This window comes from Clarias gariepinus, chromosome 4 (assembly GCF_024256425.1).
Source record: "Clarias gariepinus isolate MV-2021 ecotype Netherlands chromosome 4, CGAR_prim_01v2, whole genome shotgun sequence".
In the NCBI taxonomy this organism is placed as follows: domain Eukaryota; kingdom Metazoa; phylum Chordata; class Actinopteri; order Siluriformes; family Clariidae; genus Clarias; species Clarias gariepinus.
In genome coordinates, this window is record NC_071103.1 from 20045730 (window position 1) to 20060123 (window position 14394).

General features: G+C 37.4%; 1 protein-coding gene across 2 annotated transcripts in view; it reads right to left on the reverse strand.

Moving 5' to 3' along the window:
* Positions 1 to 4087: 4087 nt before the first annotated feature.
* Positions 4088 to 14394, reverse strand: part of plppr5b (phospholipid phosphatase related 5b) — a 90033-nt gene continuing 79726 nt past the window's right edge. For both annotated transcript variants that reach the window (XM_053494322.1, XM_053494323.1), the window contains 2 exons: positions 8853 to 8972; positions 4088 to 4450 (listed from right to left, as the gene is read on the reverse strand). In XM_053494322.1, the coding sequence (XP_053350297.1) occupies positions 4421 to 4450; positions 8853 to 8972 (150 nt within the window). In that variant the 3' untranslated portion in view covers positions 4088 to 4420. The remainder of the gene's footprint in view (positions 4451 to 8852; positions 8973 to 14394) is intronic.

The window sequence follows — 14394 nt, forward strand, 5'->3', positions numbered from 1 at the left end:
GAACCAGTAAATTTCCCACAGGTCAGAAGACAGAGACGTCTCGAGTCACTTCCCATTCTGAATGCCTGATTCCATCCTGAGGAGGAATGTAATCATTTTCTACACTCACAACATATCACTCTGGCAAACATCATCCAAACAAGGTCAGAATATATTTTATTCAAAGACATTTCCTCTACAGTGTAAAAGGTCATGATTTGATGAGACGCAGTATTTTTAATGAAGCTGTGAGCTGGAACTAATTAAAATTCATAAGATGCCGACCTGCAACATTCATACAAAAAACCAACAGCTACACAAGTGAGAATGTCACAGGTGAACGGCGAGAGAAATTAGTAATTAAAAAAGTTCAGGAGGTTGTAAGAACGCACTTTTACAACCAAAGATTCTGTACAAACTCGTAAAAGAAATAGAAAATAGGAGTTGTGAACATAATATGCAAAATAGGAATGTTGTAAACAAATCAATATTGAAAATGAAAAATTTATTCCAGCCATTGGAACAGTAATTCAATGTTATACCACAAATTCTCAGGTTTTTTTTTCCTTTTAAACTTAAAATGAAGCACATATGGTACAATATATACTTTTTGATATTTTACAAGACAAAACACTTATTGTACAAACTTTAGAAAATAAACAGTAAGAAAATTTGACAAACTATACTGTATATGCCTTTTTACTCTTCATGTTTAATTTAATAAATATTTATTCTAATTACTGTTAGCAAGCAGTAACTTTAGGCCACATTCATTAGATTAATAGAGCCTGATTATTACTATTCTGTAAGTGCTTATGAAAGTAGTAGTGTAATGGATATTTTAAAGAATCTCCATTTAATCTGCAGGTAACATTTATGTGATTTAAGGTGCTGGAATTCTCATATAAAAAATAGACCATATCCAGGGAAACAGCCAAATGCGTCCACACTAATGGAAAAGCTTTAAATGTTATTGCTCTTCTATGAATTGGTCACATGAGCAAGCAGGGGCAACTGCAAACAGCAAAGCATTTTTAAGTGATCATCATGTAGCCCCTCGCTACCGGCTGCTAATCTTCCAGAGGGAACCATAGTGGGGCCGACACAGCTTGAACATCTCACTGAAAATAAATCTGCTTCTTCCACCCTGTATTTCAGATTAGACTGATAAGAATTTAAACATCTAGATATTTAATTCAATACATCTGAGGTATCTCGGTTTTCATGTTACAGGTGTCTTATGCATCTCTCCAGACATAACAGCACTGTCACATGCCAATTTATGAAATTAGAAACAAAATGAGAAACAACAATTAGAGTTTAAAAATAAGACAAGCCTGAGAAAAACAAAATCAGCTTTCAGCACAATGGTCCTAACTAAATGACTAGTTCAAGTATCATTAAATAATGCCGACACAGGTCAAATGCTTCAGTTAATGTTCAAATCAGACATCAGAATGGAGAAAATGTGATCTTGGATCCTGATTCTGAGATTTTAATGCATACGAGTCTATATAAAATAGTGCAAAAAAAAAAAAACAAATTGAGCAGCAGTTCTGTGGAAACACATTGTTGCCGAGAGAAGACAAAGGATAATTTCAAGCCTTACAAGAGCACCTGCCATCGTCAATACAAGATCTTGGAGAGAAATTAATGTAACTGTGGACCAAAATAAACATTTTCTGTGTGTGTGTGTGTGTGTGTGTGTGTTCAAATCTTGAGCCACCCCTAATGTCTTCATATAAAATTAAATTATGTAGATTAAATTAAGGAAATGGGAATAAATGTTTTTCTGTGGCAGGCTACAAAGTGCCTAAAGATACAATTTAAAATTGGAAACAACCTCATCTGTTCCAACCACTCAGCATTCAGCATCAAGCAGTATACTAATCACTGGCCTGGTCACCTGCACCTGTTTCTCACTAGTTCATGCCTTAAGTTACAGTGTTTACAGTGGCCTGCAAAAGTATTCATACACCTTAAACTTTTCTGGATTTTGTCCCGTTACAACCACAAATTTAAATGTATTTTAGTAGGACTTTATAGACATATAAAAACCATGGAACGAAAATTATAAATAGTTTTCATGAAAGTTTTAAATCGTTTTTTGGCAAATAAAAATCTGAAAAGTCTGTCATGCATCTGTATTTAGTCCCCATTTATCCTGATACCCCTAACTAAAATCTAGTGAAACCAATTGCCTTCTCACCTAATTAGTAAATAGAGTGCACCTGTGTCTAATTTAATCTCAGTATAAATACATCTGTTCTGTGAAGCCCTCAGAGGTTTGTTAGAGAACATTAGTAAACAAACAGCATCATAAAGCCCAGGGAACACACCAGACAGGCCAGGGATAAAGTTTTGGAGAAGTTTAAAGCAGGGTTAGTTTTTATTTATTTATTTATTAAATATCCCAAGCTTTGAATACTGTATCTCACAGAACACTGTTCAATTCATCATCTGAAAATGAGATTAAAATGAAAGAAAGAGTATGGCCCAACTGCAAACCTACCAAGACATGGCCGTCCACCTAAACTGAAAGGCCAGGCAAAGGGGGTATTATTCAGAGAAGCAGCCAAGAGGCCCATGGTCACTCTGATAATCTATTAATTATGCATTCCACAAATCTGGCCATTAAGAAAGAGTGGCAAAAAAAAAGTCACTGTTGAAAGAAAGCCATAAGAAATCCTGTTTGCAGTTACGACAAGCCATATGGGGGCAAAGAAAACATGTGGAAGAAGGTGCTCTGGTCAGATGAGAGAGGTTAATCTTCCAGCAGGATAACGATCCTGAATATACAGCCAGAGCTACAATAAAATGGTTAAGATCAAAGCATACTCATGTGTTAGAATGGCCCAGTCAACATCCTGACCTAAATCCAATGAACTAGTGAGAAACAAGTGCAGGTGATCAGGCCGGTGATTAGTATACTGGTGATGTTGAATGCTGACTGGTTGGAACAAATGTGGTTGTTAGATAAATTACTCATTTTTAAATTGTTAGGCACTTTGCAGAATGCCATTTTTTCTATGCTTAAATGATTTGTACTGTACTCATTATGTGGCTTAAAAAACAAAAAAACATTCCTCTGAAACTGCTTAGGTACAGGAACTGGACGGAAAATGATAGTCCTTCAGGAAACATGGAAAACTGTTCCTCACAAATATATTGAAAATACAAAAAAATCTGGTTCTTTGGTCTCAAAATACACTATGAAGAATTGAGGGGTGGCTCAATACTTGGGCACAGTACTGTATATTATGTTTTGACATGTTTTTTTCTGCTTACTATGGCTGTAAAGAGTGGTTATTTCAGGTATTTTAGTCTTTCTTTAAGTTCAAACCAGTCTGTCCCTTATTATATATTCTCACTCATCAGCAAAGCATTTCCATCCTCAGAACTGTATACTTTGCACCATTCTGTGTCAACTCTAGAGGTTCCCAGATAGCATTTCCCCCATTCTGAAATCTGATATGAATAGTAATCAGCAATTTCTGAAATATTTAAGCCTTCCTGTCTGGCAACAATATCACTGCCAGCTTCACTGCAATCAGTCTTTCCCTATTCTGACATATGTATCTGCATTTATGCAAACCATCTAGTTAGTAGGTTTTACAGGAATGCCTCTAAAAGATCAGTGGTGATTGTCAACACAAGTGAGCCATTCTTCATACAGTTGAGTACTGAACAGAAAGTTGGACTGCAGCCCTACCATGTTTATACCAGGCTCCATAAAGCTTCTCTATGGACTTATAGTGTCATGTATCAGCAGAGGTTTATAAATTCTGGTTTTGGTGCCATTTCTTTTGGTGAGATTCCTTGAATTACTTAACTAAAGTGCACTTCTTAAACAGATTTTTAAAAAGTGTGGGCATGGTTACTTCTGAATTGATTTTTAAGCATCATTTCAATATTATAATGTTTGTACTGACAAAAAATATACCACAATGTATTGTATATATATATATATATATATATATATATATATATATATATATTATATACACCGTGATAAACAAGAGGAAAATAAATACACTATACGAGTTCATTAATCTTGAATCTTCTTTTTTTTTCTTCTTTTATTTGATAAGTAGCGTATTGTCTTACACAGATGCCGTCCATCCAGCTACTGTACACACAGTGAATCCTGGGTTGATCGAAGTTCCAGTTGTCATGGCTCAGGATCAAGAAACATAAAAAAAGAGGAATGGTTGTGGTCGTGGGGTAGCTGGTGCAAACACCAGGACACAGATATGCTGTTGGGGGAAGGAGGGGTGTATGTGTGTGTGTGTGTGTGTGTGTGTGTGTGTGTGTGTTTGTGTGATCCAAAACACCACCATAGAGTATACGACTGACATGGGTAGTGTTGCACCATGACTATGACGACTGCACAGTAAAGAGCGTGGATGTCCAATGCGTCTGCCACTCTGCTGACTCAAGGTCATGTGACTTCATCGAAGGCGATGTGATTCTGTGAGAGACAGATGAGATGAAAGCACTTTAGTACACATTAAGCACCTAGAATGAACGAATGCTAGCGTTTCTTCATCGTTTCTCCATCCAAGAATTGCTGAAGTTATCTCTCATGCATATACAGTCAGTACTGTGAGGAGATTTTAATTGTCAGAATAAAAACTTCCTGCAGTCTTGGATGTGATTAGTCTTTAATCTTCAGGCAGCTGTGTGGAGTTGTTTTGGTGGTAAAAAAAAAAAAAGAGGGAAGTGGGATTTGTTTCGAGGTGTTAAGGAGAAGCACACCATAAAGCCAGGGATTCAGCCATGCAGTGCAGCCTCCAGTGACCTTATGCTACCTTAATAATGTTGTTCAGCTGCCATATAACCCCTGTCTGCAGGCCAAATCTGAAAGCATAGGAGTCCATATTAGAGGAACACAATTTGTACACAGCAGTGAAGGAAAGCTGTAATTCATGAGGTTAAACACATTTCTATCCCAATGTGGAAGCATTACTTTATTTGCTGCATTTACATATACTGCAGAAAATTAGACCAGGGGTCTAAAAGGTTAGAACTTGTGTGTATACCAACCACCAGTACACAGTTTATAATGTGCATATGCATGGTTACTGTGGTATGAGCAATTATTGGCACAAAAAGAAAACAGAAAAGAAATCCACCTTCCTGTGATGTATTTTCATCTCACAAAAGAAAAAAATTACATGTGCCACAATTATCGACATTCCTTAAAATTAAAAGAAGCACAATATAACTGAAGCATGTTTACCTTTTAAAATGTACAGTCTTGAGTTAATTATAGTGTATAAGAACCTTCAAGCTCTGTTCAACGACTTCCTGGTGAAATTATTATTTTAAACAAAAACAGATGTGCCATAATAATTGACACTCCTGCATTGAATACTCTGGATGAAATCCCTTTTCCATTGAATCAGCACTGAGTATTCTCCTCTATCATCTTATAAGACTGGTGAAAACAGCACAGGGCATCTGCAACCATTCCTCTTTACAGAACTCTCCATGGTCCTAGGCCCTCTCTTCTGCACTCTTCTATTCAACCCAAGAGGTTTTTACTGGGATTCAGGTCATAGGACTAAAATGGCCATGGCATTGACCCTGTGGTCAAGTAACCTTTTTATGAAGATAAAATGTAGATTTGGACATATGCCTAAAGGCACTATTCTTCTGGAAGATCCAATCACACCCCATTTTAGTTTCCTGGCAGGAGCAGATTAGTATTTCATGAAGTCCATGATTGAGTCCAACAGTCCCATCACAAACTTCTATCATAAGATATATTACAATTTGGATAATGCCATTTCCATTACAGCCATCTTTTTTTTTTTAAGTTGAGTTTCTTTTTTAATCAGACTCCAGGTGCTTACATTTGTGGTTGACTGACAGATTATAGTTTTTTTTGTGACATAACATGGAAAATAATCTGCTGGCATGAAGGTGGGACCTGATTGTAGTTTTGGAGACTTGGTAACTTGGTCTTTTTTTCTTCTTCTTCACTCCTAACATCCATTTTACTCCATGTAGGTTCAAAATAACCTTGGGTCCTAAGTTACTGGATTGTAACAGTTTCAGTTAATTTGCACTTTTTTTTAATCTATTTATTAGTGCCCTAACAGTAGAAATGGCCATTTTGATGAAAGAGTCTTTTTTATAATCATTCCTCGATGTATAAATTTTAACATGTTTCTCCCTTATTTAGTCTGTGTGTTTTCATTTTCGTCCCATGTTGATGGATGACTAAGGGAATTCGGCCTCTATGTCACCTCATATCTGTACCCCAGTCAATCAGGAAGTCATAGACGACTGCTTAGAGGTTCCTACACACTTCAATCCAAAACTTAAAAAATGTAATTTAAATGGGAAACATTGTAACATTATGTTAAGTAACATTGCATTCACTATAGTTTCAGGGGTGTCATTTGTTGCACTTGTGTTTCTGTTGACAATAATTGTTCCATGCTGAGGGATTTTTTTTTCTCAATACATTTAGTCCAATAAAACGTATTTTTTTAGTGTGCATGAAGCTACATCAATAAAAGGTGTATTTTTTCCTAACCCTTTTTAATAGTATTTACGTGGGGTGCCAATAATTGTGCAGGGCACTGTACATGTATATGTGGGTGTTGATAAATCCTATACATTTAAAGCTGTTTTTCTCGTGCGATACCATATACATTTACATAAAGAGATGCCTGAAAACCTCGACATAAGGTAAAAAACCTCCCTTTAAAACTCATTATTGCTGCTGTTTATGTTAAGAAAATCAAATGGTTCAAAATGTTATTTCTGACCATTAGATGAGATCAAACAAAATTGCACATAGCAAATACACACAGATTAGCCACAGCTATAATTTCGATTATCAATGCTTCAGCAGTAAACTGGTGACAGATAATGGACACCCACTGCTCACCCATGCCCGTGGGGACCAAACGCCAGCTTGTCACATCCAGTCTCACGGAAAAGCCGATGCAGCACAAATAGTGGGAAAAAGTCAATGCTTGCCAAAGGAGAAAGGCAACAGAACACCCAGTATATCACAGGCTGCTGCACATGAGCCCAAGTATACCACATGAGCCCAAGTATACCACATGAGCCCAAGTATACCACAGAACACCCAGTATACCACAGGCTGCTGCAAGCATACAGCCCAAGGCCACTGACCTTGGTCTGACTGGTCTTGAACAGTCAAATGCTAACACAATCAAACAAAAACTAAACTAAAAAACTGCAAGTTACACAATGAATAATAATTAAAATAATAATTAAAAACAGTGAGAAAACATCGAGAAAACAGTGACTCCATAATGTTCAGCATGTTCACAATGTGACTATGATCGGACATGACCACCGATTGTTGTGCACTCCGAACACAGCCCAGAGGTACAGGCACTTAAAAGTGGAGAAATTGAATCTGATTTTCAGTGATATTTCCTCGGATTAACATTTTTGCTGCGTTCCTACATGAGAACTCATGTCATCTCTATTATAGGTTGTGACAACAGCTTGAGCTAAGGGATGCTTTCGTCAACAGGTGAGCAGAATAGGGTATGTCACTGTCCTCCGATGTCTCCTCTCTTATGCTATTCATCTGCATGCAATTTGTCACCAAGGACAAACATTACTGGCAAGCATCTCTTAAACCTTACAAGAACAAAAAAAAGAATCATTAGTATTTTAATTGATCAAAATGTTGTTCTCATTGTACACAATCCACCCCATGCATTTCATCAAGGAGAAAAAAAAAGCTGTAAATCAAACAAATAATTAAAAAAAGAATTAACACAGCAATCTGGGATTAAAACATAGCTTGAGTATGTTCTGCTTCTTCCTGTAGCTATGGTGGATTGTGTTTAAAGGTCCATACTTGTAGTGTAATTAGCCTGTAACTGGGAGCTCAGTGGTAAGACAGCAGCAGGTGTTTAATTGATAGTTTAACGCTTGGACTAAATCAGTATACAGATCAGCTGTAGAGGACAGCTGTGCCTGAGGAGTTACATTCAAAGTAAGCTGTTAAGGGAAACTGGATATTTTTAAATTGTATTATATGTTCTAATAAAGTTACTTTGAAAACAAAGATTTATTACCCTATTCGCCCATTAACAGGCAGTAAAACATTTCTTGGGCTCTGGAGACATGGCAGAAATAAATAAATAAATAAATAAATAGCTATGGTTTGTGTACAATCAACCTCCATTAGCTGACCTTCAACTCAAATTATGCTCTCAAAAAGAGTTAGACTGATCCATTCAGGTTTGTAGACGCATAAATGTAACCGAACAGCGATGTAATAATCCAAGTTCAAAGTAGACAGTAAATGCCTGTCTGACAGCTTCAAGTTAAAGAAGGAAAGTGAAAAACAACCTGGAAAGGACAGAATGAATCAGTTAGCAGGGCCAAACTCTCTGGATACAGAGTTCTCATAATCTGGTCATTGGTTTATTCATGCTACACGCATGTGATCGGGGTTAAATGTGGATTTAATAACACTGAGATGTATTCCAGAGGCTTGGCATGCGCCGCTCACACAAGTGCTCCTACGTTTATTATTGCCTTGTGCTCTGCAGGTGGTTGAAGCAGCTTCTTTTGCCTGTGATCCAGTCAAAGAAGCTCAGCAGGCGTGCCTTTACAGAGCGGGGTGTCAATACATCCTCTTCCTCTCTGAGCTCGGCCATCTGAGGGGAGGCCGTATGTGCAACACACAAACACATACACACAGAGATGCCCACCAGACAAGATGCCCATTGAGAGATTATTTGAAACATCTTGATTCTTCAATTTTTAATATTCAACAATTGTTTTGGGTCAAACATTCACGCTAGCATGAATAAGAGCACTTGTTTGAGTGAGTGTTAGTGAAGGTGAATGCAGCTGTGTTATACCTGGGAAGCGATGTATTTTTCCAAAGGACTCTCCACCTTGGGTGAGCCCATCGTATCCTCCTGTTGGGGGTCTTCATCTAACAGTTGGCTTCCTTTGAAATTATGGACCACACAGACAACCTGAAAAAGTGTAAACCAGCCAAGTGTCACTCTTTTTAAGACAACCTATATTTGGGAAGGAAGCAGCAGCAGCATGTAATTAAGAGTTAAATGTAGAGAGGGAAGCTAAAGCCACAACCTTACAAACATTCATTACAAACAAAGAGATTTTGCTTGGGTTGCAGTGAGTAGCTTCTTTTAAACAACCATGTGGAAAAACTTGCTCATAGAAAAGATGGTCATATACTGAATTTCAGGAGGTTTAAATTAATGGCCTTTATTCTGCAAAGAAAGCAACCTAGGAGGTTACTAAAATCTAGGAGGTTACTAGAATCTTGCAACTGAGACTAATCAGAACGAAAAAGGCTATAAAATTTGTGGAAGCATAAAGATTGGACTTTTGAAGCAAAATGATGAATTATATTTCAAAATGATGAATGCATTAGCATAAGAAAGAAAGGGATCCAAAGTGACTTACATTAAATTTATCTCATTATACTGCTGAGTTAAGTTAAGTTAAGCCTTTATTTGTCACATATACATTACAGCACAGTGAAATTCCTTCTAGGCATATCCCAGCATAACTGGGTTCAGACCACAGGGTCAGCCATGATACAGCGCCCCCTGGAGTAGGTTGGGGTTAGGGGCCTTGCTCAAGGGCCGAACAGTGGAAACCTGGTGGAGCTGGGGATCGAACCGCCGATCTTCCAATCAGTAACTCGGAGCCTTAGCCTTCTGAGACACCACTGCCCACAGTTGAGGTCCTCGCTCAAGGGCTCAACATTTCCCACTCTGAGGTGCTGGAGTTGGAACCTGTGATTTTCTGATCAGTAGTCAAATGTCTTAACCACTCAAATGTCTTAACCATGCCATAATGCATAGTGCCCACTGTACAGGCCTCTGGAGGTGATGTTATAAATCAAACCACCATTCAATCAGCACAATGTGGCTCCATGCTGTTAAACACATAATTACACAATTATATCAAAAGAGCCTAATAATAGTGGAGCTTGGCTATGTTGGTGTTTTCTATGAGATGTTTAAACATTTCGCTATTCGTTTTTTTCTTAACAGACTGCTGCCCTGCAGTCCTAACCAGAACTCATGAATATTGAAGGACGCTTTGCATTAGTTTACTTCTTCTCTCTTACTCTCTCTCGCTCTCTCCCCCCTTTTTTTCCTGGCTTAATTTCTCACTACATTATTATTCTGAGCTCCAAAAGATGCTTAATGTCAGGCTAAGGGTAACAGTACATCATATGACTTGCATGCAAATAGTGCTGATAATTGACTAATCCATGAAGCACACTGCTGCAAAGCAAAGTGGGTTAAATTTATAGTTAATGGCTCAGCCATCAGCTATGTTTATACATCAGCCATGTAAATTCTTTTACTCTCATGCTACAAATTAAGATAGCATATGCAGCACTGCACTAAAACAGATCTACAAGCATTATAATAGCACATCTTAATTTGTAATGAGAACACAATGAATATACCTGCGGCTGTTGCTGTCTGAATTATAGTATAGCAGAAATGCCTATATTACTATCATAGACGTCTAGTGAAAAAACAGGCAAAAAACTACATTTTACCACAAAACCCAAGCACATGCAGGTGAACAGGGCAGCTATATGATCTGTATTCAAAAAAACGCCTGTTTTGGTTGAATGTTCATATATTATGAAGGGCGTTCAACTTAAACCAGCACTTGAAAATTTGATGAAATTTGTGATGAGTAAAGGCTTAAACCCAATTAACATGCACATAAGACTTCAAGGACAGAACGGTGATTCGACTCTTAGCTGCAGTAAAACATCTGAATGGGTTAAATGTTTTAAAAAAGGCCATATGTTCATGAATGACAAGACCGGACAAGGTGGTTTAGGACCCACGGCATTTATTTTTGTGAACATTCATCGAGCAGATCACTCTTGGGAAAAAAAAAACATCGCCTGGTTTGATCTCCTAAGGCGTTTTGTTTTTGCAGGACAATGTACAACCTCATTATGCCCACCACACCAGTGTCACATTAGAGGAACTCAACTGGGACTTATTGTCACATACCCTGTACAGTAGGGTACTGACCTTGCTCCAAACCATTTGCACATGTTTGGGCCATTAACCCTTCAAAACTTGACTGATTTAGAGAAAAACAATGTACGTACATCTTTATATTACTCTATAATCCTGACCTATATACAGTATATACTTATTAAAACATAGTAAAGCTCAAAAATATTTAAGCACTAGTGAAATGCTGGGTAATGCATGGGTATAGCAGGGCATTATATAGAGAAATAAAGGCAGTTTAACGCTTATAACTGTGTTTTGTTATTCTGCACAATCAAAAGTTCCTGTTTGACTGGAATGCTCCTCATAGTTTGTTTCATAGTTATACATTTAAAGAGAAAATAAATGCTGGACATACACAATAATAAGTGCTGGACATACACAAAATATAAATTAAATGGCATTGCACTGTAAAATCATCTGCATATCTATCAATAGAGAACAACAAAATACATGGTTTTCCTAAATAAAAAAAAAACACACACTCACATAATACCGCATATTTCATTCATTCTACACAGTTGCATGTAGAATGATTTGTACACATAAACAGTATGTTGATTTTCCAGAAAACACATGAGTTACTATGCTAGCTTCTTGTTTAGTGTCACACAGATGTGAGCTAACCAACAGAAAGAAAATCCAAGTGACTGCTACTGGGCTTGCGAAGCCTGAGCTCATGCACACACAGGTCAAAATGCATTTACATTACACTGAGGTGAAGCAAAATTACCACTGCCAAATACAAGTGCATGTCTCCGCATAAATAGTAAACGCTACACTTAAAACATCGAGCTAAACCGTCTGGAACTGAACAGCAATTCTTGCAGTTTTAATACTAAATTCTGTAATTCTGGCTACACACTAAACAGATGTTGGTTTGATATTAACAAGCAGATATTAACAAGCAGAATTTATCACCTAATGGTTTAATTGGATCTTTTACTTCTACTCTCCCATCACTTCTGACACAACCTGACCTCTGATAAATACTCTAATTACTGTCTGCCAAATCTTAGATTTCTGAGTTTGGCAAGGCATTTAAGTAGACATAGGCTTTAGAAAAATTCACAGATTCTAACTTTTATGAACAATTGTTGTAAATCACTAGCACAAGAAGTGTGAATGATTTATTTAATCTCCCTCCCAAATAATACCATTCTGAGTTCTCGAGTTCCCTAAAGGGCCTGCAGTAAATTGATGGGTGCCATGGTGACTAAGCAGCTCCTCCACACTGTCACTGTGTACAGTATCTCTAAGATCTCTTGGCTCTCAGACTTCTTTACAGCCTGTTCAGTTAAGCTCAGTATTTCACTGGTGCAAGTCTCTTCATCCCACAACACGCAGATTCAATCACACAAGCATGTGCACATTATTCAAGCATACAGTGCCTTGCAAACAAGCTTGAATTACTGTGCGAAGAAGAATGGACTAAGATTTCACTCACTAAAGATATTTTCAGATATTTATTTGTAAAAGATGCTAAAAACCATTTATCATTTTCCTTTCATTTAATAATTATGTACCACTTTTTGTTGGTTTATTAAATAAAATCCTAATGAAATACATTTACGTTTGTGGTTGTAACGTGACAAAATGTGGAAAAGTTCAAGGGGGGTGAATACTTCTGTAAGGCACTGTAAGATTTATTAAATACCATCGTGGATGTTGAAAGTTAGTACCATTTCTTTCAATTCATTCTATGTTTAGAAGAAGACTGAACAAGTACGGTTAGTTTGAAGAGGTTTCCAGAAGAAAGCCTCGTCTGACCAAAAACAACACGGAGGCACAATTAAGGCTTACAAAAGTGCATCTGAGCAAACCACAAGGCTTCTAGGAACAATGTCCTGTTGCTTCTAGGAACAATGTCCTGTTGCCATTGGTGTGAGGTGGAATGGCACACCAGTGGAGGGGTGATGATTTGGGCTTGTTTTGCAGCCAAAGGACCTGGGCACCTTGCAGTCATTGAATTGACCATGTACTCATCTGTATACAGCTAAAGCTTGGTCAAAACAGAGTCATGCAACAGGATTTTGACTATCAAAAGCACACCTGTAACTCTACATTAGAACATCTATAAAAATAAATGAATCAAGGTTTTGGAATGGCCTAGTCAAAGTCAGGATCTCAATGAACTGAAATGCTGTGGTGAGACATTAACAGAGCTATGCATAAGTGAATGCCCAAAGTTAAGAGAAGAATGGGCCAAAATTCCTCTACAATTATGTGAAAGAATGATAAAGTCAATAATGTAATTATTATAAATTTATTGCTGCTAAAGGTGGATGTACCATGAACCATGGTGTGTACTTAGTATTGCCCACATGGCTTTTTTCTTTTTGTAATAATTTTTCTTTAATAATGGTATGGTGAAAAATGTTACATGCTGTTGTTCTTTTGAGGTTGTATATGCTAAATGCTATGACACGCTGTAATCAGAGTCGTTGTTATTTCACAAAAAACTACAATTTTTAAAAATGACTGTACAATAATATTATACCAGTAAAAAAAAAGCATTACCCTTACCAAGCCATCTAATATTGTTATGTAAGAGCAATCAGGGAAACGTGGAGAAAAGCCCTTGTGACTCTCGCAAGCTCAGAACATGAGCGGACTATGATGGCCCAGCTCTGTTCCTAGATAATAGTTAATAGCTAATAGTCTTTGAACCATGCAGCTACAGGCATCTGAATGTTTCATGGTATAGCTTGGTAGAAGAGCACCTGCTTTGCCTGAATAATGTGTAAGGTTAAATCCTCTGCACCTCCGTTTGGGGTAATTGGCGCCTCAATGGTTAAGGCTTTGGGTTACTGAGCTAAAGGAGAAGCTGGGGTATGTGAAGGAAATCATTTTATTGTAATGTAAAAGTGACAAAGATTTAAATATCTTACCCTTTGGGAAAAGTACTGTTGAAACAGGTGTGCTAAATGAGGAAATGTCTTCTGTGATTGCTCAGTTGCCACGCGACTCATGCAATTCGACTTCAGTATGTGTAAAAATTTGTTTTTCAATGGTTCTCAATGTCCCTTTTTCTTTTTAATGTAGATAGTGACATTTTGTCAGCAAGAGCACATAGCAAGAGTGGGATTTTGAGGGAGCCTCAGAGCATCGTTCCTACTGGTGAATGTAAATGTGCATTTTATTTATTTTTTGCTAGAAACCTGTTTCTTTTGGAAAAATGGGTTTATATTATATTTCCAGCATCATTCTGTAGATGACTTATTGGAAAGGTGAAATCCATGTTGTTCAAGCTTTTTCCGAGCTCCTGGGGCTTAGTGAAAATGGTCTTATTGTTGGAGATAAATGCAGATTTAGTGTTCACTGTGTTCTCTCTGCGTGTGTCACTTGTGCTTTGAGCAGCAGGAACTAA